Source organism: Saccostrea echinata, unplaced genomic scaffold, assembly GCF_033153115.1.
Source record: "Saccostrea echinata isolate AGI-Se365-2 ecotype Australia unplaced genomic scaffold, CSIRO_AGI_Sech_v1 ptg000022l, whole genome shotgun sequence".
NCBI lineage: Eukaryota > Metazoa > Mollusca > Bivalvia > Ostreida > Ostreidae > Saccostrea > Saccostrea echinata.
This window is the reverse complement of record NW_026889771.1, coordinates 10,050,701-10,077,566: the sequence shown is the minus strand read 5'-3', so window position 1 is coordinate 10,077,566 and position 26,866 is coordinate 10,050,701. Positions and strand designations below refer to the sequence as shown.

The 26,866-nt window shown below is 32.6% G+C and overlaps 1 protein-coding gene across 1 annotated transcript in view; it reads left to right on the top strand.

The window, feature by feature from the left end:
• Positions 1 to 26,866, top strand: part of LOC133190387 (cadherin-99C-like) — a 241,959-nt gene that overhangs the window by 166,620 nt on the left and 48,473 nt on the right. The window contains exons 9-12 of the mRNA XM_061325992.1: positions 12,010 to 12,130; positions 12,645 to 12,784; positions 12,871 to 13,056; positions 13,391 to 13,590. Coding sequence (XP_061181976.1) covers positions 12,010 to 12,130; positions 12,645 to 12,784; positions 12,871 to 13,056; positions 13,391 to 13,590 — 647 coding nt within the window. The remainder of the gene's footprint in view (positions 1 to 12,009; positions 12,131 to 12,644; positions 12,785 to 12,870; positions 13,057 to 13,390; positions 13,591 to 26,866) is intronic.

Below are 26,866 nucleotides of genomic sequence, written 5' to 3'. Positions count from 1 at the left end.
ATTGACAGAGATGTACGTTTATTAAATTACGCTTAAAACCAAAATAATTTCTTAACATCTACGATCTAAACAATAAAAAGTAAAAGTCCGTAATTGACATAGATGTTATATAATTACAATTCAAACAAAAATGCTAGATTTTGAAAAAATCTACTTTCTGGAAAATTAATAAGTAAATGAATTATATATTAGTAGTCAGTTTTGTATAAAACAATTTAAAAAAAATATTGAAACTCGTTTGTAAATGCTTAAGATCTATAAGATCTAACGTTTTCATCATGAAGGAATCTATTAGGACAGATTCCTTTTTTATATATATTGTTCTTTTTTTCTAGTATCCTTTCTAGAATGGTCTTAAGTTGATTAAATACAGAATTGAAAGTTAACCAATATAATGGATGTATATTTTTATTGCAAGAAAAAAAATTTCATTGCTTGAATTATGACACTACTTTAAATGAGATTTTGTTTTTCCTAAGACTACAATTATTACTTTGACTTTTCCCCTCTTTTAACAGGGAAATTTATCTATAATTAGTGATGACCTTGACAATATTGAATTTCAATTATCTTGTCGCTCTTTGGTAAGTACATATCTAACTGAAGATATATATTAGACTGTTCATCTGACACATTTTCATTAAGCAGTTATTAAAGTTTTTTGATTTATATACATTTTATGCTAACAGGTGATACTATGCTCTATTTGTTCAACGATTTTATTGTTCATTTAATTTCCTAAAAATGTACTTTTAAAGCATTGTATTTTCATGAAAATCATTGATTTATTTCTTCAAAATCTTAATTTTAGAAAGACCCAAGGAAACTTAAGTTTTTCCTGATGCAGCTGGAGATTCGGGATATAAATGATAATGCACCGATATTTAGAAATGCTCCTTATTCTGCTTCTGTTGATGAGGTTTGTCAAAATTAAATACCCCTTCATCATAATCTACGAACTTTAACACTATACTGTGGAATCATTAGACTTCGTGTTTTCTCAATTTTCGTGGATTTCGCAGTACATTTAAGGTGCGCAATGGAAATATCGACAAATTTTTGTGATTAAAAATGTATTCATAAGCAGGATGGCGATTATTAATTATTAATTATGGTTAATAGCTACATATTGAGGACGATTAGATTTTAAATTTAGACTTGTCACGTGATACGGCAGTCACGTGATTTTAACACAATTGAGGTCACCTATAAATTTCACTAGTGCAAGGACATTTAGTAACCAAATTAAAATTCTAAGTTTAGTTTATGAATATTTTCAACATGCATTGTAGTTTCTGAAAAGTGCTGCGATCCTATATATATTCTGCTATTTCATTGTTAAAATCGTATTTGTATGACCGCATGTTGTATTTTTTGCTGGTCAACGACATTAAATATAGATATAATAAAATTATTTTCAAGACTTCAACAGGATCGCAGCACTTTTCAGATACCTTAATACTTCTAGAGTTTAGTTGTAAAAGCTTACTATGATCCATTAAGTGTATGCCCTTGCATTGATTGATTTATTAAGACCCTTACATTCTTGCATACAAAATACGCCGCAGTTTAAGTTAAATAGGAAATGGACGGAAAATATATGAATAATATCATAAAGAAGACATTGAATCCAAGTTAATGGCCTATAAACTATCTGTATTGTAAATAATATTTTATTTAATTATAGAATACATTTTTCGTTGAAAAAATATTTCTGGATCCGCCTCTCACTGCACACAAACTGCGTCAAGTTTTACGAAATGACGTCACTTCGTCAAGTGCTTTGCGATCAGTGACTTCATTATACCTTGTTATGTGGGATTTAACTAACTACAATACAGCATGCTGAAGTAAGTTTTGATGTAGTTTGATGGTCTCCTACAGTTTAAAATAGCAAATTATTTCATTTTGTGGTATTTTTAAGAATTGTTGGTTTTGTGTGATGTCATAGTTAAATAAAGCTCCGTCCATTTTTTGTAGCCTTAACTGTGCTGCGTTCGTCTGTAGGCCTACCTCTCATCCACGAATTTACATTCTCCACGAATTAAGAGCCATTCTCTGTAATGACTTGAACTTTTATATAGGAGCTGTGGCACGCATAGTCTCAGAATTTCTCCAAACTCTCTATGATAAAAGTCTTTGATACCGTAAACTCAAATCAGGCAAAAATTGGTTACTACGTGTCATGGTTACCATAGCAACATGTCCTAACGTTTGAAAAATGGCATTTTTTAACATGTTCAGAGTCCCACAGTTAAGGTTTGCAGCAAAGCAAACAAGTGGCAATGACTGTTTCTGAAAGTTAAAGGCCTGAGGTCTTAAATGCGTGATAAACATGTTTGGTAAATCAACTATTACATACGTTACTATGGAAACAAAGTATTCAAAAGTAATAATTTTGCTCATTTAATTTTATAAGGTCATACACTTAAGAATTTAAACAATTATAGGTTGAAATGAAAGCAAATAAAAGACAAGAGATCCTTGTAACATATACCAAGGACGAATTATGATATTTCTTATAGTTTGACAATGGTTGCTATGGTTTTAATACCAAGAAGGGATTTTAAATTTACTCTTTTAGTGTTTTAATCTTATCCTATTTTTTTAAAAAGCATATTTCTATATAACTGATGATCAATTTTTAAAGGCGTTGGTGTGACCCTAATTTTAACATTTCAAAAAATTCATATTCAATTCTTTAAATAGGGCGTTGCTATGGAAATTACCCGAAAAAATATGCTTAAAAATCTGAAAAATATTCTGTTTCCTTGGATACGTACCCTTGTATGTAGATTCCCAAAACTTTTATGATTGATATATACGAACAATGAACCTGACTTTTAATTTTGACTACCACCCAATCTCTAACTGGATGCAAAAGGCTGGCACATAGGGTTTAATATTGATATAAAATTAACAAAATCGAACATTTTCCCTTCTTGGTAACCATAGCAACAGTGTTGTATTTTTCAACAAACTTTATCAATATATGATATTCAACTTTAGTTCTACCAGATAAGTACTATTCAAGGTGAGTTAAATACATGTAATATGTTTCTTGATTAAAAGGTAAGTAAATTCTAAAGCAGCAAAGAAATATCACTTTGAACAACTGGTACGTTGTTTCCATGGTTACACTGCAAAGTAACAATTAATCCCAATTTTTCTAATGTTGTTGGTCAATGGTGTTGCAAGGTTATAAGGATGTATATGTGCCAGTCAATTTTTTTATAGTTTTTCCTCAAGATAGTAGCATTAACCCAATCACAGCAACAGATTTTGCATGGTTACACTGTGTTACCATGGCAACCATGAAAGTTATTTTTAGAATAATATTGCCAATACCTTATTACTTAAGGTCAAGTATTTTTTATTGTTTTTCTTAGATTGTTGATTTAAGTTTGATCATGAAACATCTATCATTTGTGAATTTTGAGCGTTTTTCAGCATTTTTCAGCATCTAAAATGTATTCCAAATGTACCCATGGTTACCACTTACTAACAGATAAATTCTTAATAGTTTATCTATAGCATAAGTGGCAACAAGGTGTCATGTTTTTGGGAGAATGGTTTGTTTGTTTTTCTTGGTCTTTATTTAGGTGTAATAAAGATTCAAAGTAGCTGAAAATCTCAATTTTTTCAACTTTTCTTGCTGTTACCATGGCAACCAAGACACATAGCAACGAAATTTTATTTGATATATGTTTCTGGTGTCAAGTTGTTATAATGGGCAAAGTTTCATCCAAATCGGTGACCATGCGTGGCAAAGAAGTTTAAGTGGTTACAGAGAATCGCTATTAATAAATTGGATTACAAAGTCATATTCAATTCCTTTTGTAGGTGTAAAAGAATACACGAAATTACGTCCCAACGAACCTGTAAAATGTAAGCAATCCACAAAAAAAGACCCCCATGAATTCAAATGACTCCACAGTTTTCCCATTAAAATTAAAGACAATCCCTAGGGTAAATTCGTAGAATGCGGGGGCGCACTTTTTTCTGAGTATAGGATTTTGCTATAGTAAATTTCCTTCAGATGCTAGTTTCCCTCCTCCCCCCCCCCCCCCCCCCACACACACACACACGTTTTGACGTTGTAAGGTCGAGCACTGGCAAATTCCAGGATTTGGACAGTAAATTAGGGGGTATTTTTTTTCCTTGTCAGAAGTTGGCCCCCACTTTTGAAACACTGCTACATGTACTGGCCTGGGTGAACAGTATTTAAAATGCAAAATATCAAAATTTTGTCTTATTTCATTAAAGCTATCTTTAAAATAATAGAAAACCTTTTCAAATTTCAGCTATGTAAATGAAAAGTTATCAAATCTTTCCAAGTTTAATGTGATTATTGAACTAAATAAATCCTCCAAATTCAAACTATGGACAGTCTATGCGAAAGTCACCGGACCGTCGGTTTTTACCGGTAAAATTTGGTTCGGGTTGGTAAAAAAATTCAGGATACAGGACCAAATGTCCGATGAAAAAATAAGGCCTAAAAATCTGAATTTACATGTTCATATGGTCTTATTTTCCACACATATCCTTTATTCGATCCATTTAGCAGTTTTAATCTATATCAACCCTGTCATGATCGGTTATTTCTAATTCGAATTTCCTCTGTCATGGAATATAGATCTATAGATAGGTCATACGTAGATTCGGATGGGAGAAATTATTTTCATTATTAAACAAGGGTAACTATTATGAGTTACTTCAGGAAATAAATAAATATATTTTAAAGTGCATTTTAAGTTTTAGGAAAAAATCTTTGACACTGTATATTTCCTTTGTATGTGTCAAAGAACCAGAAAAAGAGAAAATTGTATGCATTTGTCATATGTACTACCTTTTGAAAAGGAAACAATAATAAGTTTTTTCCTTTCAATAAAATCATTTTTGTTTAATAATCTCAACTCTGGATCTATTTAAGGTTCAATTTAACAGTAAGAACCCCCCCCCTTTCAATCTCTGTATCATAATGATGTATGAATTTAAAGAAAAAGGTCGGTCTGGTAAGTAAATGCTTGGTCTGGTAAAATATATATTTTTACCAGACCGTATGTCCTGTAAAAATTTTAGACTTTCGCATAGACTGTATGGAGATAGAGAAGTTCTCTTCAACACTTTTGATGTCCGGGTACTTTATTATCTACTCATTCAATGCATTCAAAGTAAAAAGACCAAACTAAATTGAAATGCTTCATATACGAAATTAGTGTGTAGTAAGAAATTAGCAATAAAATAATTTGAACAAGGTTCGATTATTTTTCTCTGCGTTTTATTAAAACCTTTTTAAAACCATATTTTAGTCAGCACCAGTGGGAACAACAGTGTATTCTGGGATAACGGCTACAGATCTGGATGCAGGTAGCAACAAAGAAATAGAGTATGCCATAGTACCCGGAGATGGAAGTATTGTGAGTGTTTGTATCTTAATTTACCCTGTTAATTAGGTCACCTGAGTCACTCAGGTGGCTTTTTGCTATCTTTTTGTCCGTAAGCTTTTGATCATTTTTAGCTTCTCTTAAACCGGTAAATCAATTTCAACTCATTTTGCTTTAGAGCATCTTTGGGAAGGGGGACAAAAATTGTTACTTTCAAGCCTCCCCCCCCCGGGACCTGAGAGGTGGGGCCAAAATCGTAAGAATTAATGTGATTTTCAGAAAAATCTTCTTTACTCCTAGACTTGAAGTAGTCAATTTGTTGGCATAATTATAACAAGCAATGCATCCTTAACCAAAATTGTGAAATTCATGCCCCATAGTCAGGCCAGGAATTCTTGACTTAGGATGCGGCTCTATTGATCATGTAAAGAAAATGCATCAAAATTTTCAAATATTCTTCTCTCTCCCTGTATATTAAACTGATGAAAAAGTTAAAACTATTATGAGCAAGATTGCCTGTACCAAACCTGTGAAATGTGTGGCCAAAGGGTCGAGGTTCGGGGGGGGGGGGGGGGGGTCTGTATTGACTATAGTGAAAATAAATTATTTCTTTGAACCTTCTCTGCTCCTGGATATATAGCAGATAAACTAAGTGCATGGTTATAATAAACAAGAATGCTTCTTCCAAAATTGTGAAATGCATGACCCCTGAGTACAGTCACTTGGTTATAAATGTAACAGATTTTTTAACCCATAATAACACAACAGTCAAGGTATCTTACTATGAACACGGAGTACCCCCTCCCCAGAATTGCAGTCATTTACACTTTCAAAGAAAACACACTGGCAAACTATTTATTACACGTAATAATGTTTTTTACGGTAATTTAATTTTCACAACCAGATATAGTATGTTTGTCTTAATTTTTTTTTATCTCCATAAGCAAAACTCTGCTCGGCGACGGGAAAATTCTTCTCTTGCCTCTTCTTAAATTGTGAAACCTGGGTCAGGGGTTCTGGTGTTAGGGTTGATCAGATAGTGAAGATGAATAAATTCTTTGGAAATCTATTGTTAGGTCTTTCCACCTTTCTGTGGAAAGACCTCTTGAAATGCTTATGTTTATTATTAGGTCTTTCCACCTTTCTGTGGAAAGACCTATTGAAATTGTTCTGTTTATTATTAGGTCTTTCCACCTTTCTGTGGAAAGACCTCTTGAAATGCTTATGTTTATTATTATTATTATTATTATTATTATTCTTTTTCTTCCCGGACTTTTGAAACCACAAGACTTATCGAAAAACTTTATTGTTCATGATACTGGATATTAAAAGTTATTCCGAAAAACGACCCAACGTGTTTGACCTATGACCTCTTACAAAGTTATTGCCCCTTTTGCAAGAATAGCTTGTTATCGCTACTCCTTCGAAACCGTAAATCGTAGAGATACAGAACCTTCACCAATGTCTTTGACTACTTGAGAGGACTTTTCAATCTATTCATCGCGAAATGACTTGTCGACCCCTTCAATGAGTTATTGCCCCTGAAAGTTTTTGAAGTTTACAAATAATGAAAATTTTTCAAAACGATAAGTCGTAGAGACATGGAACCAACTGCATTAGATTCTTTGACCTCAGACCTTGAAATTTTTGTAAAGGTCAAAGGTCAAGGTCATTCAAAATTTGAGAAATTAAGCTCTTTTTATATCTCTTTTGTCTTTCATCATATACTAAATCTCTTTGCATCTTTAATATGTACTCTTCAAACTATTTTAAAGATTTCATACTTGTCCCCTAAGATTTACCCTTTTAAAAGTTATTGCCCCTTTCATTGAAAACCTTGTTATCGCTACTACTCCGAAACCGTAAACCGCAGAGACACGAAACCTTCACTAATGTCTTCAGGGCCTTTAGACACAACTTCAATCTATTCAGTGCGAAAGGATCCGATGACCCCTTATATGAGTTATTGCCCTTTAACATCTTTGCTCTTACTATTCAACCTTATAACTTTGAAACTAAAAGTCGTAGAAGCATGGGGTCAAGTGCAATGTGACCCTTGATTTATGAACTTAAATAATTGTTCAAGGTCAAAGGTCAAGGTCATTTAAATTTTTTTAAAAATTTCATTTTTCCATCTCTCAAGCCATTTCTTGTTTCTTTTGTATAAAAATAAACAATAGAGAGTTAAATATGAAAAATATATGAAATTTAAAGAAGGTGGAAAGACCTCTAATTGTTCGAGAACAATTAGTCTACTAGTTATTATTATTATTATTTTTCCGCCGAATGATTTTTTGTTTCATAAGTTATCGAAAAGATTTAAAGTCCATAAGAATGTACTTCGAAAAAGATTTTTGCAGTTGACCCTTCGTATATGAACTTTGACCCCTCAAGAAGTTATAACCCCTTTCGCAATAAAAGCTTGTTATCGCTACTCCTTCGAAACCTTAAACTTTAGAGATACGAAACCTTCACTAATGTCTTCGACTAATTTAGTAGACTCTTCAATCTTTTCAGAGCGAAAGGTTGCATGAACCCCTTTAATTAGTTATTGCCCCTGAAAGTTTTTGATGGTTACGAATAATTTTTTTTTTTTTAAACGATTAATCGTAGAGACATGGGATCAATGGCATTGGATATCTCAACCTTTGACCTTGAAATTTATATAGAAGTCAAAGGTCAAGGTCATTCAAACTATGAGAAAATTAGCTTTTTTAATATCTCTTTTGTCTTTCAACATATACTGAATATCTTTGCATTTTTAATATGTCCTTCTAAAACTATTTCAAAGATTTCATTCTTGTCCCCCGAGCTTGACCCCTTCAAAAGTTGTCACCCCTTTTGCAACAAAACTTTGTTATCGCTACTCCTCCGAAACCGTAAACCGTAGAGATTCCAAACCTTCATCAGTGTCTTCGACTCATTTAGTACTCTCTTCATTCTATCATTGCGAAAGCATTCTTTGGTCCCTTGTATGAGTTACTGCCCCTGAAAGTTTATGCTACTTACATTTAATGAACTTTTTTTTAAAACGGTGTATCTTAGAGACATGGGACCAACTGCATCGCAATATTTGACCTTTGACCTTGAAATATAGGTCAAGGTCAAAGGTCAAGGTCATTTAAAAACATAAGAAATTCCTTATATATGTGTAAAATATAGCAATTCACCAAATGACCTTGAACTTTGACCTTGACCTTTGACCTTGACTTTGGGACAAATGGAAAAGTAAGGACATGCATTCAGCTCCAGTATCAGGTAAAAACTTAGAAAGTAAAGATTTCTTGGTTTTTTTTTTGTTTTTTTTTTTTGTTTTGTTTTTTTTGTAATGACCTTGACCTTTGAACCTGACCTTTGACCTTGACCCAAAGGTCACAATAAGGCTTAAGGATGTGGAAGTAGTTACAATTCTTAGTTTAAAAGAGGCATAAAATAAATAATTCACCCCCCCTTCTTAAAAACAAAAAAAAATCACATCAACAACAACGTAGAATATTACTCTAGAATTCAAACCAGACCTCGGATCGACACCAAATTCGGTTTAAAATGTAGTATTGACCTCAGAGAAACTTTCTGGACAGTTTTACGGTGAGTCTTATAAGTTTATAGAAGTCATGAAGTTTCACGGCAAAAACTACAAGTTCTGTTGTGTTTGAAATTTAAGTGCAGGTGAACGAAGAAATGATCTAAACCTTTTATCGGCTATTTCTTCAGATGTCGTTAGTAGCATTCAATTCTCCTGATATGATACGATATTTTAATATCAAGCATTCTCTCTTTCTTTTACATTTGGAATTTATTTGATTTTTATTTAGAATTAATCAGTTTCCAGAAATAGCGATTTTCGGTATATAAAAAAACAATTCTCGCTTTCATTGTCGTGTTTCCCTTCTAAAGATGCATGCTGGGAGTTTAATTTGTGCTACACATATTTAATTTAACCCAAAGAAATGCTTATTTAAATGTTTCATATTTATTTCAGGATATTCAGTCAGAAATGTTAAAATCCGAACCCGATCTTTTAAGCTTACAACAAAGCTATTTACAAAAAATTCAGCATGCTCACAATATCCATGAATCGGGCTACAGTCCATTAATACATTTTCATTAGGGAACAGTGTTAACATTTTCTCACGCAGCCCGTCCCTTGTTATTTTATATACTGCTTGCAAGTTCAGGAACTATTTCCTTTTACGGAACTTCTTTCTTCCCCTACCGATTCTAAAAATACGCTTGCATTTCTTCTATAGTCTTAAACAATTAACTTATGTATGTTATCGGAATGTGTGGCCGAATGGTTAGCGCACCTACCTTTCAATCCAAGGGTTTTGAGTTCGAGCCCAGCTGGAGGAGCATATTTTTTTTTTTTTTTTTTTTTTTTTCACTTTTTGCATTTTTCTTCTTTTTTTTTCAGCTCAGATGACACGGAAACACTTAAAAAGGTGGAAAGGCCTCTAATTGTTCTCTGAACAATTAGTTTACTAGTTATTATTATTATTATTTTTCTTCCCGGACTTTTGAAACCGCAAGACTTATCGAAAAACTTTATAGTTCATGACACTGGATATTAAAAGTTATTCCGAAAAACGACCCCCCGTGTTTGACCTATGACCTCTTACAAAGTTATTGCCCCTTTCGCAAGAACAGCTTGTTATCGCTACTCCTTCGAAACCGTAAACCGTAGAGATACAGGACCTTCACCAATGTCTTCGACTACTTGAGAGGACCTTTCAGTTTATTCATTGCGAAATGATTTGTCGATCCCTTCAATGAGTTACTGCCCCTGAAAGTTTATGAAGTTTACGTATAATGAAAAATTTTTAAAACGATAAGTCGTAGAGACATGGAACCAACTGTATTAGATTCTTTGACCTCAGACCTTAAAATTTTTGTCAAGGTCAAAGGTCAAGGTCATTCAAAATATGAGAAATTAAGCTCTTTTTATATCTCTTTTGTCTTTCAACCTATACTATATATCTTTGCATCTTTGATATGTCCTCTTAAAACTATTTCACAGATTTTATACATGTCCCCTAAGATTAACCCCTTTAAAAGTTATTGCCCCTTTCACTAAAAACCTTGTTATCGCTACTCCTTCGAAACCGTAAACTGTACAGACACCAACCCTTCACTAATGTCTTAAGGGTCTTTAGACACAACTTCAATCTATTCAGTGTGAAAGGATCTGACGATCCCTTATATCAGTTATCGCCCTTTAACGTCTTTGCGCTCATTATTAATCCTTATAACTTTAAAACTAAAAGTCGTAGAAGCATGGGGTAAAGTGCAATGTGACCCTTGACCTTTCACCTTTAATATTTGTTCAAGGTCAAAGGTCAAGGTCATTTCAAAATCTTGAAAACTTTCATTTTTTCTATCTTTCAAGCCATTTATGAATTCTTTTTGTATAAAAATTAACTTTAGAGAGTAAAATATGAAAAATATATGAAATTTAAAGAAGGTGGAAAGACCTCTAATTGTTCGAGAACAATTAGTCTCCTAGTTAATTCTGGATTTCTTTGAACTCTTAAAAGCGTTACCATGAATTTAGACAACCAAAAGTAATTACATAGCATTCTTAAAAATCGCATCGAAAGAGCATATTACTTTAAGACGAAAATATGTCACTTCTTTAAGCCTTAAATTATTTTCCGTTAATATTTGCTTTGATTTCTAAAATTGAATAAATTAGGTGGATTAAATTGAGAGAAAAAAATAACAATATGTATTAGAATTGTACCTTTTAAGTGAATTAATTATATTAACTTATAAACTACTGTGATTTTTTTTTAGAATGATGGCTCAACCAGATTTGCACTGCCTATATCGTCAAGAGGGGGAATAGTTGTTAGCACTTATTTAGATTTTGAATATGTTCAATCATATAACCTCACAATAACTGCGTCTGTAAGTGTCATATTTCTGATTATTTCATAAAATTATTATCAGAATGTAGTTATATATTTGGAGCTAATATAACCGCTTTAATTTTTCTATATTGTATATTTTTGCAGTTCCTTCCATTATAACTTAACTATTAGGACCTAGCATGTAATTTATATGCAAAACTATTGTTCCATATTACATCTCAAATCCAGAGGCATTGCAGTAAACAGAATTTGGTTAAAAGAATTTTTGTGATGTATGATATCCATCATATTTTTCTCGACTGGGCTGAAGTTGAAATTTTGCTTCATGTACTTTTAATGAAGATTTTAATTTTTTGTGGTTTTATCATCATTCAGGACAAAGCCAGCAATATTACAGACAGAAAACAAACTACTACCACCATCACAATTACTATAAATGACGTGGATGATTTAGGACCCAGATTTGTGTATTCTTCCTGCTTTAATGTCAACAATGTTTGTTTTAACCCATCTTATACAACAAGTATCTCATCTGGGTCAATGGTTAGTTTTTGAACAATTGGGTATATATAACAGTAGTTTCTTACAATGTAAAGCAGAATACTAGCACACTTTTTAACTTATTCCTAAAAGGCTAGTATATTCCACCCAATAGTACAAATTGTTGGATATGAATTGATGAATAAAGAATATAAATTGTTTTTCATCATATAAAACATTCTTCATTTGTATATGACATTCTACATTTTTAGGCTGGCACACTTGTATTTAACCCAGTACCTGTGGATTCTGGAAATCCCAATGCAGCGGTTGATATCATTGCAGAGGACGGGGACACTCTTAATGCTCCGATCACCTTTACAATACGACAAAGTCAGTACACAGTTATTTGACTTTTGTATTTTGGATAATATTTTATTTTTGTTTAACATATTTTTTTCACAATTTGTCAAGGGGATTGGACATCACCTGATGGTACTTATATAATCTTAGAAAACTGCTTTTTCCAGCAATAACCTGACTATAAGAGTAATTGAAACTGATACATAAATTGCTTTGGTATACACAGATTTATCCTTAGCAAGAACCAAAAAATCCCAGGTTTTTCATGAAGTGTTATGACTTTTAAGTGGGTCATCTTGGTAGTTTTAATACTTAAAGTACATAAACAGATAAAATCAGAATTGAAATAGTCTATTTATCGGAAATTTGTTTACGACAATAATATCTCAACTCTTTTTATTTCAGAGGTGTTTTGTCCTTTATTTATTGTATATTACTTATTTATTTATTTCTTTATTTATTCATTCATTTATTTCATTTATTATTTTATTTATTTATTTATTTATTTTTGCCTATTGATATTTGATATTTGTATTTTTGTCAGCCTTGCCATCTGGGTACCAAAACAGATTCCAAGTGACCACTCAAAAAGTTTCTGGCTCAGCAAACCGATATCGAACCCTTGTAAGCCAGACGGCATCCATTGATAGATCAGAAGTAACTGAGCTGGAACTTTTCATTGAGGTTTGTTTGAGCTGTTTTACTGTGTCTTATTTCTGTGCAGATTTCTAGAAATATTTAGAAACTTACTGGTATTCTGTTTTAAACAGGCTAAAGAAAATTTAGCTCACCGGTACTATGACAGAGCTACAATAAAGTTGTCCTTTGCTGAAATCAATACTGGTAACCAAACTTCTTCAGATTGCAACAACAATTCCCCAATATTTTCTGCCCCTGTATACTTCGTAAACATTTTGGAGGGGAATTATACCGAGAACCACCAATGTATACTGATGGTAAATAACATACTTATTTTTCCTTATTTTCCTTTACTATCTAATTGTCATTCTTCATTTGTTCTTCTATATGAAAACAATGTTTGTTTGATTATTGACTGTCTGATATGTGTTACAATAAGTTACTTGGCAGAGACGGATTTTATTTCGCTGTTTGATCTTATTTTCATTTGTTGTTTATATGTTTTGGATTGATTTGTTGAGGTCACTTTATGACTTCATGAAGCTAGAGTGGTAGATTTATCAACTTTTATTTAGATATTCTTTCTGTGTGAAATGCATTTAAATCAAATTTAAAAAAAATATCTGCAATCCTTTAGCCCTATATATTCAGATTTCAGCCACAGATGAGGATTTGGATGGCATTGATTATGATATTCAGAGTGTTTCAAACAAAGGTGACAGGGTGTTCTCTCTGGAATCAAATATAGAAGGCAAGGCTGTCATTACATGTGTTGGTTCTATAGCTAAGGGACTGTCCTTCGGCATTGTAGTACGTGCAACTGACCGTGTATTACCGATATCAAGGAGAAGGTAATAGTCATTTTAAAAATCAGGTCTTTAAATAAGCTCTCTGTATCAATAAAGTTAAATGAAATACCTGTCACCTTATTTCAAATAAACCTCATACGTTTTTAAAAATTATTTTTTTTTTCTCTAGAAAATAACACTAATTAAGCTGAAATGCAGTTAATTAAAGTGGTGACTTATTTTGTATTCCCAACTATCTCCTCTATCCTTACAAATGCAATATAGATTTTTATAAACAATATATTCATAAACATTCATCTTTTAGCAGTACCGTTTTTCTTATTGCAATCATCCGTAAACAATGAGATCAGGGAGATGCATAAAAATGTTGTTTTAGATTCAATTTATTTTGTATTGAATTTGTGTACCTTTTCTTCTCATTTTCAAAGTTTACTTAACGTCCTCAAAATTTCTTAAAATATTTTCTTCAACATTTCATGAAAGAAAAAAATGCCTCCTGGCGTAATAGTTTGCATCCACGCATCCTATAAGAAAATAAATTGTCAATATTGCAGAAGTTCCTCTGTCCAAATTGAAGTAAATGTTGGTCCTTTTGGAGCGTATTCAACTTCTAGTAAAGCAGTAACTGTTCGAATTTCATATTCATTTATGATATTAATAGTAAGTATTGAAAAATTTTCAGTTTTACAGCTTCATTTTATAGTTTTATTTTTCTAAAAATACATAACATTGAGAGTACTTAATATATAACTCTCTCTCTCTCTCTCTCTCTCTCTCTCTCTCTCTCTCTCAAATGATTTAAAAAATCTAAAGTTTTAAGGATGTCAGTATCTTTAAAAATACATCTCTTATCTTTTTTTTTAAATTTTGTTTTCTCTTTGTTCCAACATATTTCTAATTTCATTTCATATACCAGTATACTTTTTTAAAAACAAAAATGCAGTGTGAATAGGTTTCCAAAGGTTTGTTAGCTATTAATTTTTAATCATGATTGTTTTCACCAAACTAAAAGTACTACGAAATCAACAACGAAATAAGAATAATTTCAATAATTAGATCACATGAGCCAAAGGCTCAAGTGAACTTTCCTGATCGAAATTTGTCCGCTGTCTGTTGTTGTCGTCGTCTGCGTTGGCGTTGTCATTGTCGTAAACTTCTTACATTTTCATCTTCTTCTCCAGGCTCACTGGGCCAATTTTAACCAGAGTATCCTTGGTAAAGGGAATTTAAGTTTGTTAATATGAAGGGCTACACACTCTTCCAAGGGGAGATAATTAAGAAAGAGTGAAAAATGGGTTCTTATTAAGAACCATTTGGCCAGAAAAAGTGCAACTTGCATGAAACCTGTAGTGTTGATTCAATTTTGTTCAAACCATGACCCCCGGGGGAAGGGGGAAGCCACTTTGCGCGATCAAAGTTTTACATAGGAATACTTAAGAAAACTTTTGAAAATTATTCTCCTTATCAGCAGAATCATGAGTCATCATATTTATATGGAAGCGTCCTCAGGAAGTGTAGATTCAAAGTTGTTCAAATCATGACCCCGGGGGTAGGATGGGGGCACTATGGGCAATCAAAGTTTTACATAGGAATGCATAGGAAAAAACAGCAAAGTCATGATTAGTAATATTGGTATGGAAACATCCTCAGGTAAAGTAGACTCAAGTTTGTTCAAATCATGACCCCTGAGGGTAGGGTGGGGCCATGATCAAATTTCAAATAGGAATATATAGGAAAAATCTTTTAGGGAACAGCACAGCCATGACTAGTCATATTTATATAGAAGTATCCTCAGATTCAAGTTTGTTCAGATCATGACACCTGGGGTAGGGTGGGGCTGGGGGTAGGGTGGGACCACAAAATATTATAATATCTTAATTTTACATAAGAATATATAGGGAAAAAATCTTATGACGAACAGATGGGCCATAGTTACTCAGGTGAGCATTGTGGCCAATTGGCCTCTTGTTCACATTTCTCATGGAATAAGAAAATCTAGTGTATCTCATATAACTTCAATTATACTTAAAAGCGTAGATCAGGTCAGGACGATTTCCATATAAGGAAGTCAATAACAATGACCGTCACTTGCTATAAATACTAAGAATAAACAAAAAGCTAATGCTTCTGACAAATCAGATAACGGCATTTAGACAAACCCATGAGAAAATAAATAAAACATGTGGTTTTAAACTTTTTGGCTCAAAAGATTTTTAAAGAAGAAACTTTTTGTAAACTTTTGCATATTTAGGAATAATACAGCATATATAACAATTCTACCGTAAACAAACACGACTTGAAAAGCTTAAAATAAATTTTAAGTGGGATTAATATCTGTCACTTTGAGGTAGCAACCCCAGTTGGTTAAATTGCGTTAATAAATTTGATATGAATACCTCAGCTTTTCAGTTTTTAAAGCCAGGCATGAAGATATTGTGGTATTGAGGATATAACAGTCATTAGTGTTTCCATTGTATATCAAAATCATGCAGTTATTGGTTTGCCTGGTAAGATATGATGATAAAAACATTCATCCTTATTCCCTTTCTCTCATATTTTACACCTTTCCTTTTTGTATAGTGTATATATAACATGGTATTCAGCCTGCACTTGTGAAACCTATAATATTTTAAAACTAGTCTATACGATGAACACTTGCGTGCTGTAGATCTATACGCATGGAAAGTTCACGTTTTTGAAGAAAATCGGACGGCTAAGCAAAATGTTTATATTTACCAACATAGAACATTTTCAGTAAACTTTATAATTGTAATTGATTTAATGATGTCATCTAGATTGCATTATGTTACACAGCTACATGCACTAATTTTTTCCTGAGATTAAAATGTCAAGTTTGTTCACGGTAAATACCTTATTCTTCAAAAATCATTTCATCTTACTAAAGATATTTTGTCAAAAAATCTTTTTGAGGATGAGAAGACAAAAGCACGTGTTCTCTTTGTTTCTTTGAAATCTGTTTTTGGTGTGTGTAAAAATGCTGTTTTCTGATTGGGTAAAAAATATCTACGTTTACATGAAGTATATTTAGAGCGACTTTCAGTTATCGTTCTTGACTTCCATTTTTGAAATCGTCCAGACCTCCAGATACAATTATTTTCAACAAGTAGAAGTGCACATCATTAACGTTTACAACAGAATATTCATTCTTTATTTTCTTGAAGTTCAAAGTTATAAAGTTGACTTTCAGACTCAGCAACTTAAGGCGTATAAGCGATGCATGTGCAGCCTATAATCGCAGTTTTTCAGCACTGCAATGAGGGATGCTTCTCCAAACTTCTGTTCTCTCAGTCTACTAATTTTTTCTTCAATTACCTGATTTTTCTTATTATATGTTTGCATTTTAATCACAAATTTGATCACTTTTAAGAAATCGTAAGTTTTAAAGCATAAAAGATTATGTGGCCTAGCTTTCTTTGATGGTATGTTATATATTTGAATACATGGTAATATCCACGTGTTCCAATCTATAAGCAAAAAAATACAGTTTCTTATATTTACATTCTAAATTATTAGAAGAATTTTTGTACCAACATTCACTCAACATGTACATTTAGATCATACGTCATATGGCCTGTAAGAGCTAACGCACTTCAAAATCTCTCAGCATCATTTAATATCTTTTAGATAAATTTACATGTATTCCTCTTTCAGTTCCTAAAGCTTTCTGTGCCTCGGGAAGGATAAAGACATTTACCTGTAAAAAAAAAAGGTATCTTTAACATGTTTCATGTACATAAATATTCAGGTATTGTTGAAAATCATTATATAATGATTATATAAAGTCCCGTTTACATGCGCCCATTTACAATTTTCGCAGTGCGTTCATATGTACTTGCAAGCTGTGTGCAAATCGGTAGGTACTAATTTGGCAATTTCCAAGCCCTCTAGAAAAACTTGGATTTTTTTAAAACTCTTTATTCTCCCCAATGTACTAAAACGAACAATTCTTTCTTCATTAGTCTATGCAGTTCCCCTTCTCCTCTCCATTACTTGTTCAATAACTTCTTTAAACAGTATTATACAATTATTGCTGGGGGGTTTTTAAGTCAATACTATGATTTAGCTTCCTGAGGAGTAAATATTCACCGAGTCCGAAGGGCGATGTGAACATTGAAGGTGGTAAAATCATCGTATTGACCCCCAAAAACATGATTAGTTGGGGTTTTTTTATATTTGATTCAATGATTAAATGATACAAAATTTTTCAGCAATCCATGCCATCTAAGAAATTTACATTTCCTGAAATCCTAGCCAAACGCAATGACAGAAGCGGGATTAAAATAAACATAAAAAGTTGTATTAAAATGGAATTTTAAAATCTATTTTAGGTGCGGTGTAGGAAAAATAAATGTCAGGCACGTAAATAGAATCGATTTTGAAGGGGGAGGGGGCATAAGGATAAATAAATTGACAACTTACCTGGAAAAAAATCTTTGACTAGCCACCCCAAAAAAGGAGAATTCTCCAAACTCCAAATTTTATTCGAGGGGGGATATCGTCCATTAACGGTGGACCAACCTTTGCATGAACATTTATATACTCAATTAAATGTAAAAAAAAAAAAAAAAAGAAAAAGAAAAGAAAGATGTGTTTATGAAACACTGATGCCCCCGTATGGCATCTTATAGCGAAGATTAAACTTTCTCAAATGCAAATCAAATATGTTGGTACCCAAAGTAAGGTCTTGTCCCGAGGAATATACCTGTGAAATATGAAAGCCCTAGCAGCAACCATTGAAAAGATATGGAAAATGTTAAAGTTTTTCAATAGAAAGTCAAACATCAAGGTCAAGGTCAAATGGTCAAAATTAATGGTGACCAAGGAAAGGCCTTCTCACAAGAAATACACATGTGAAATATGACAACCCTAACAGAAACCGTTCAAAAGATATAGCCAAGGTTAATGTTTTCCAAAAGTAGGTCAAACTCCAAGGTCAAGGCAAAAGGGCTATAAATGTTGGTATCCGAAGGAAGGTCTTGTCACAAGAATTACATATGTGAAGTATGAAAGCCGTAGCACCAAGCATTCAAAAGTTTTGACCAAGGTTAAAATTGGGTAGTTTTTTTTCAAAATTGGGTCAAACTTCAAGGTCAATGTCAAAAGTTCAAATAAAGAAAGGTCTTGTCACAAGGAATGCACATGTGAAATAAAAGTTATGAGCAATGTTAAAGTTTTTGCAGACAAACAGATAAACAAACCAACAGACAGACAGACAGCTAGACGGACAGGGCAAAAACTATATACTCCCGAATCTTCGATACGGGGGCATAAAAAAAAGAAAAGAAAATTACCTTCAGAAAAAAGGACCCCTTCACCCCTCCCACCACCCCAGATTTAAGTTTCTGGATGTTGTAATCACCTGAGTTCTTTGGGTACATGTGAAAAAAATTTCCAAAACTATTTGTGTCAATTTGGAATTTCCCGATCTATTTCAGTCCAATGTAGAAAAAAAGTGTTATGTTCATTTTGAAGATCACGTGCAGGTGAACATAACGTCGTATTTTTTCTGCAATGTTGGATCTCAGTCAATCAGAGATAGGAATTATTCAATCATATAAAATGGAATTTATCGACACAGCAGAGGATCACTGCTCTTTCCAATTTAGTACAAGAGGCACTTTTCAAAGAAGCAATCCATTGTTTTATGTAATAGACAATATATCTTCACACGTGTGTAAATTCTGCTAAGTCTTCACATGGTTGAAAATACACCGAGAGTAAATTTGTTCTAAAGAATTCTGCTGATAGACAAGAATTTGAAATTCAAAACGATTTTGGGAAAAAAGCCTTTCTTTTGAAAAGGATTTTTTCATAAAGTTTGCAGGGAATGACTAAAGTACCCCGCATCCCAACCCCATTTACAGTCAATATTGAGTTTTAAATTAAATTCCATGCCAAGCATTATTTTCAAGTACGAATAATATTTTTAGTATATGCATACATATTATCATATTCATTTAATCATCTCTTCATAGTTTGTTGAAGCCATGTTTATTGATTGCATGTCTTATCACCTTGAAATGTTTAACAGGCATATTGCCAAAACAAATACTGTCTCTCCTTGTTCTGTATATTGAAAAAGGCATAATAGTGGTCAGTATTGAAGCATTCCGATAAATTTTTTGCTCATATGTTTGTATTTTTACCCTTTAAGGACATACGCAACGTAGTTTAAACTTTGTTGTCTTTTTCCCTGGAGTTGAAGAGTTCCACTACTTAAAAGAATTGTGTGCTACATTTCTATGTCTATATATGCTCTTGTACACTTCTTCTAAAACAAGTTTGGTTAAACAAAACATCTAGATTATATGTTTAGTAATTTTTGTGTATTTTTCTTTAAATAATACAAGAATTTTCATCAATTGATATCTTTGCAAAACCCCTGGTAATGCATGCTGATTTTTTGTCGACGAACATCTGATGGCACTATAATCTTAAATTAAGAATATCTTGAAAAATTATCAGTAGGTAAGGTACGTTGCGTATGTCCTTAAGTAATTTCATTGTATAGTGGATATCTTGAGCGGTGTTATTCTATTGTTGGTAATTTAAACACAGGTGTTGGCATACCTATTAATTTTACCGAAATTATTAGGAAATTATTTTTAAAAATACGCAATACCTATTATAATTATTATTAGTATTACGTTTTTTATATTTCTTAATAATTTCCGTAAAGTTGATAGGTATGCAAACTCCTGTGATTTTAAAAAATGTTGTGCATTATATTAGATTGGAAGTGCACAGTTGTGATTCATTTTGTTTTTATCTGTTTGTTCTTAATTTGAATAAATGAGGAAGTAAAATGAAAACTTTGCTTATCATTCATAGAGAAGTAATTGAATTCAGAAGGGAGTATATCCATTTTAGCTCACCTGAGCCGAAGGCTCAAGGTAGCTTTTCCGATCGAAGAGTGTCCGGCGTCTGTCTGTCGTCTGTCGTGTGTCGGCAGTCGTTTGGTGTCTGTAAACTTTTCACATTTTCGACTTCTTCTCCAATACCACTAGGCCAATTTCAACCACTAGACCAGAAAAGTGAAAACTTATGTGAAAACTCCATTACATACCGTAGATTCAAGTTTGTTCATATCATGACCAGGGGCCACAACAGGGAATCAAAATTTTACTTAGAAATATATAGGGAATATCTAAAAAAAAATCTTCTTCTCAAGAACAGCAAAGCCATGGTGAGTCCCGAGGGTATGGCGGGGCCACACCAAGGGGTCAAAGTTTTACATAATAACATATAGGAAAAAATTTTAAAAATCTTTTTCGCAAGAAGAGCAAAGCCAAGATTAGTCATATTTATAAAAGAGCATCCTCATGTAGCATAGATTCAGTTTTGTACAAATCTTGACCCCCATGGGCGGAGCAGGGCAACAGTAGGGGTCAAATTTTTACATAGGAATATATAGAAAATATTTTTAAAAAATCTTTTTCTTAAGAACAGCAAAGCCATAATAAGTTATATAAATATAGAAGTATCCTCAGGTAGTGTAGATTCAAGTTTGTACAAATCATGACCCCCTGGGGGTAGGGCGGGGCCTCAACAGGGGTTAAAGTTTTACTGAGGAATACGAAGGAAAAATCTTTTTTTTTAAATCTTCTTTTCAAGTACATCAAAGCCATGATTAGTCATATTAAGGAATGTCACTCTTCAACTTTTAAGAAAAGATTATTCAGAACCTCTCACTTCAAAACTATTACAATTCAATTTTTACAACATATTTGAATTAAACAATGCAAATTATAGAACATTCAATTTCAAAACTGATCACAAAATCATAAAGAAACAAGATTTATGGGGGACTATTTTTTGTAATGGAAGGATATTTTGAAGAAAATTCTTGAAATCTACACATTTGTTAAATTTAATATCTTGGAACTTTAGCCCTACATATTTTTACTCGCAGCATTTTTTCCGTGATCATGTGCTAGGAATATTACATATAGGTTTCAATAAATATTTTTAAAACAAATTTTACACATTCACTCCACAGACTTTGCAAAGAAATGAAGAAATATTCAAGAAGTTAAGCTAAAATTTACACGGGAATGGGGGGGGGGGGGCTAAAAATCTCATATTTTGACCAATATCTCCAAATTTACATCACTGGCCCCATTTTTTCTTTATTATTTTAAACAACAGGATACTTCCAACTGATCGGCACTAAAGTCATAAAAAGCTTTAAACAAGAACATATTTATTGCATATTTAGATTTTTAATATCCCAAATATAATCCTTTTTAGTGCAAAAAGGTCACACAATAAGTTATGCGCATTTATTTGCATGACTTGTCCAATGATAAATATTATTCACACAATTTTACGTAAAATAAGATTATATTTATTGCCATGATTACGTCTGCTTAATTAAATATAATAAATGTTAAAGTGATTAACTTAAGGGTTACAATTTAAGTGCAAAAAGGGCAAGTTCATTGTACCGTTGCTCAATAAGATGCACACTGACCCCCAATTTTCTTTGCGATTTTGAGTCTTGCTATATGAACACTTATCTAAAATATACTTCTCAAAAAATCCTTGATATAACTTATTTCACGAGTGACATACCTTGATGACCCTTTTTTTCTAGCTTGTCAGGGAATTTTTGGTAGTTGATAGTGCCCCCTCAACTACTGAAAATGTATGGTTGTGCCCCCCCCCCCAACTGAAATTGCTTCCTATGGGCCTGCAGGTAGTGTAGCATCCAGTCATTGTTAATACGTCATGGTTTAGAGGTTTTCTGAAATATTCATTTGACCAGTAACATCTTGTTCTTCAATTTCAAATCAACTATAGACAACTCAACAAGATTTTACAAAGTCGAAGTGTTCAACAATGGTCAACTCTTTTCTCGAATGAAATTTTAAAAGTATTAGCATTCAACTAATGGTAATTAAATGGTAAAAAGCAGTCAATTGACGGACCATTTTAGGCAAAGCAGTTGACAACTTATCAGAAAAGCATTCAACTCCTAGTGGTCAATTGTTTTCGAGTATTCAATTGATGACTAGTTGACTGCTAGTCGACGATTAGTTGACTAGACATTTTCGTATGGGGTATTATGTGGTGGGTTCACGATTCAAATTACCCTAAGTGTCGTAATAGATACTTTTCAAGAAACAAGATTGACTCAATTTAATATATCTTGGAGAAGCGAATCAAAGGCCACACTTACAAAAAAAAAGACTCAGGAACCCAAACCAATATAGTTAGCCTGACCAAAATGATGGCCGTGGATATAATACTCTTAAAAGGTAAACCTTGTACAAGACCCTTCCCTTGTATAGACATGAAGGTCTAAATATTGGATGCTGGATGTTACCCAACCTTTCGAACTATGTACTCTTATAACAGTATTATTAGGCGTTTTTACCTTGGCCGAGCTAGCTTAATAGATTGCCGGTCTTGTAAACAAAATTCCTTTTGACAGTCAAGTCTCTCCCAGTCCCCTTCCCTGTCAAAAGATGAAGGTCTAAATATGGGATCCTGGATATTATCCAGCTCCTAGAATTATATACTTTTATAACAGTATTATAAGCGTTGTTTTTTTCCATTTTTTGGCCGGGCTAGCTAAATAGGTTGCCTGTCTTGTAAACTTAGTTCCTTTTGACAGTCATACGGTCCCTCACAGACCCCCCCCCCCCCACTTTCCAAAGAAGAAGGTCTAAATATGGGATCCTGGATGTTATCCATCCCCTTGTACAAGGTTTACCTTTTAAGAGCATTATAGCAACGGCCACCATTTTTGGTCAAGCTAGCTACATTGGTTTGGGGCACTGTATCCTTTTTTGTAAGAGTAAGTAACTTCTGATTGCCAAATAAATGTTTTCTGAATTAAAATAACTAGTATTGTTAAAAAATTCATTTCTTTCCAATACCTGAGACTTCCTCTTTGCTTTTTAAATGAAAAGATATTTAGCAGTACATTGTACGTAATAGAAGATTTGAGCAAAGGAATATTGGATAACGTAGAGTTCAACTTTGGATATAAGGTACTGGCTACTGAGTCTTTTTCCTTATTATTTATAACATAAACCAGAAGTGTCTGATGAGACTGTAGCTCTACTGGTTTGTATTTAAAAGTAGCACTTGGACTTGAAACTTTGCAACAGCAATACATAGAATAATGATCCTTGGTGTAGTTTCTTTTTGTTTTATTGAGATTTTTGTATTATTAAGATTTATTGCGATCAGACTAAATCTGTAGGATGATCATAGTGTAGTCTACTTGTGTGCCAAGTTATACTGAAATCAGATCAAAACTGTAGGAGGAGTAACATTTTGAAAGTATTTCAAGGACATTTCTATTTATAGTAACAAAGGCAACACCGTTCATCGAAATCAAAAACAGAAACACAGAATTATGTATCTTAGTATAGTCTACTTGTGTGCCAGGTTATACTGAAATCAGACCAAAACTGTAGGAGGAGTAGGGTTCTAAAGAGTTTCACAGAAATTTCTATTTTTAGTAACCATGGCAACACCGTTCGTTCATCGAAATCAAAAATCGATATATAGAATTATGTATCATAGTCTAGTCTACTTGTGTGCCAAGTTATTATGAAATCAGATCAAACCTGTTTTGAAAATATTTCAAAGAAATTTCTATTTTTAGTAACCATGGCAACACCGTTCATCGAAATCATAAAACCGATATAGAGAATTATGTATCTTAGTATTGTCTACTTGTATACCAAGTTATACTGAAATCAGACAAAAACTGTAGGAGGAGTAGAGTTTTAAAAGAGTTTCACAGAAATTTCTATTTTTAGTAACCATGGCAACACCGTTCGTTCATCGAAATCAAAACTCGATATATAGAATTATGTATCATAGTCTAGTCTACTTGTGTACCAAGTTATACTGAAATCAGACATAAACTGTAAGAGGAGAAGCGTTTTGAAAGTACTTCCCAGAAATCTCTATTTTTAGTAACCATGGCAACACCGCTCATAGAAATCAAAAACCGATTCACAGAATTATGTATCTTAGTGTAGTCTACTTGTGTGACAAGTTATATTGAAATCAGACTAAAACTGTAGGAGGAGTAGCGTTTTGAAAAATTGTTTACAGACGGACAGACAGACGGACGGACGACGGACACCTTACTATCGCATAAGCTTTTCTGGTCTCTGACCAGTTGAGCTAAAAATCAAGTTAATTTTTTGTTACCTTTCTAAAGTTTATTTCAAACTTCAAAAAGATAAAATGAAGCTACGTGCTTAACCTTACCAACTGTTGTGTAAGTCATTCTTTATATGCACCACAAACATCGTCTTGCTAAAAACAAGGAAGTTTATTTCTATTTTAAGGGTTGTGTCAAGTCACAGAGGTAAGGACAAATGAATGGTTGAAATATTTTAGCTTATTTTACCTTGAAAATACTATATACAGTTTGATGTAATACAAACTAAATCAAATTTAAAACAATCAGTGAACTTAAGCTTGATTAATTGCATGTATCGCTTACTGATCATTGAACCATTTAGTGTGTTTTTTCTCTTTGACTAAAGCCGTTGAACGCCATGTTGTATTTAATTACACGTAAGAATAGGTGAAGTGGGTTATTGGCAGTTACACAGTGTGTAGTATTTAACATGTAACAAGTCTTTATCAAAAAAAGTCCATATAATAATTTTTGTAGTGTAGAACTCGCATTTTAAAACTTCATTTATACTTATGGTTATTTTCTTCTATCTGTACGAAAGCCGGATAGGCTCATTTTTGACAAGACAAAAAAAAATTTAACTCGTTATAACGAGATAATTATCTCGTAATAACGAGTTAGTATCTCGTTATAACGAGTTAGTATCTCGTTATAACGAGTTAGTATCTCGTTATAACAAGTTAATATCTCGTTATAACGAGTTAGTTATCTCGTTATAACGAGATAATTATCTCGTTATAACGAGTTAGTATCTCGTTATAACGAGTTAGTTTCTCGTTATAACGAGTTAGTTATCTCGTTATAACGAGTTAGTTATCTCGTTATAACGAGTTAGTATCTCGTTATAACGAGAAAATTATCTCGTTATAACGAGTAAGTTATCTCGTTATAACGAGTTAGTTATCTCGTTATAACGAGTTAGTATCTCGTTATAACGAGTTAGTAATCTCGTTATAACGAGTTAGTTATCTCGTTATAACGAGTTAGTATCTCGTTATAACGAGTTAGTATCTCGTTATAACGAGTTAGTTATCTCGTTATAACGAGTTAGTTATCTCGTTATAACGAGATTATTATCTCGTTATAACGAGATAAAAATTGATCTAGAATTGATATATCTAAGTAAAGAATAGACCATTATTTATAGGAAATATACAGAAACAAGTCGATCAAATTTGTTTGAAGTGTACGTGATAAAGATTTTATGGAACAGCATACTAGTTTTTTTGTGTTATGCCTTTGATTAGTATTGTTTATTGGAATGACCGAAGACAAATATACGGAAACGTGACCGCCTCATGTTGTTGTGTTATACCTTAAAATTGCAAAATAGAATTAGTGTCATCTTTAAATGGAATGTATATAATATCAAAATTTTGTCAACTTGTACAAGGAGATCAGAAAAAAATGATATACTCTGGCTGATTTAACTGCCCTGTTCAAACTTTCTTGAATTTGTTAAAATTATAATAATGTTTGCGTAATATTTGTAGCAATAAAAAATGCATGGAAATAATCCCATTATTTTGAATATTCCGAATAAATCATGTGGATATGAAACCATTTGTTAGGCTTTAACGATCATATTTTGATAATTCCTTGCCTGTTAACAAGAAATACCAGTTCAATTTTATCGTCTTAAAGGGGCAAGATCAAAATTCAATGTCTGACAAAAAACTAAATTCACGTTGTTTTTATCATCAATCCCTCCTTCCCCTCAATAATAAATATGATGAATATCAAGAACCAATACTGTACTTATCACTTAATAATTTATATATTTCTTCTGTTTATTAAAAGAAAGAAACATTTTAATTTACCAATTTGGCATGGAATCTTTAACTACAATATGTAATTTTTGCGTTATTATCAATGTGGTAGAATTAAAAAAAACTTTTGGAGCTCTTTATTCTACGGAAGCCACAATAAAAGGTGAAGGTCAGCATTAGTAAAAACAGTTGATCACTCGTGCTTCGCACTCATGAAAATATAAAAAAAAATTCCTGTCCCACTCGTGAAATAAATTCCATATCAACTACAAAACATTGAATATCCTCTATTTATTAAACCCCCCCCCCCAAAAAAAAAAAATCATCAATCTCTTTTTGAAATAAAAATTATATG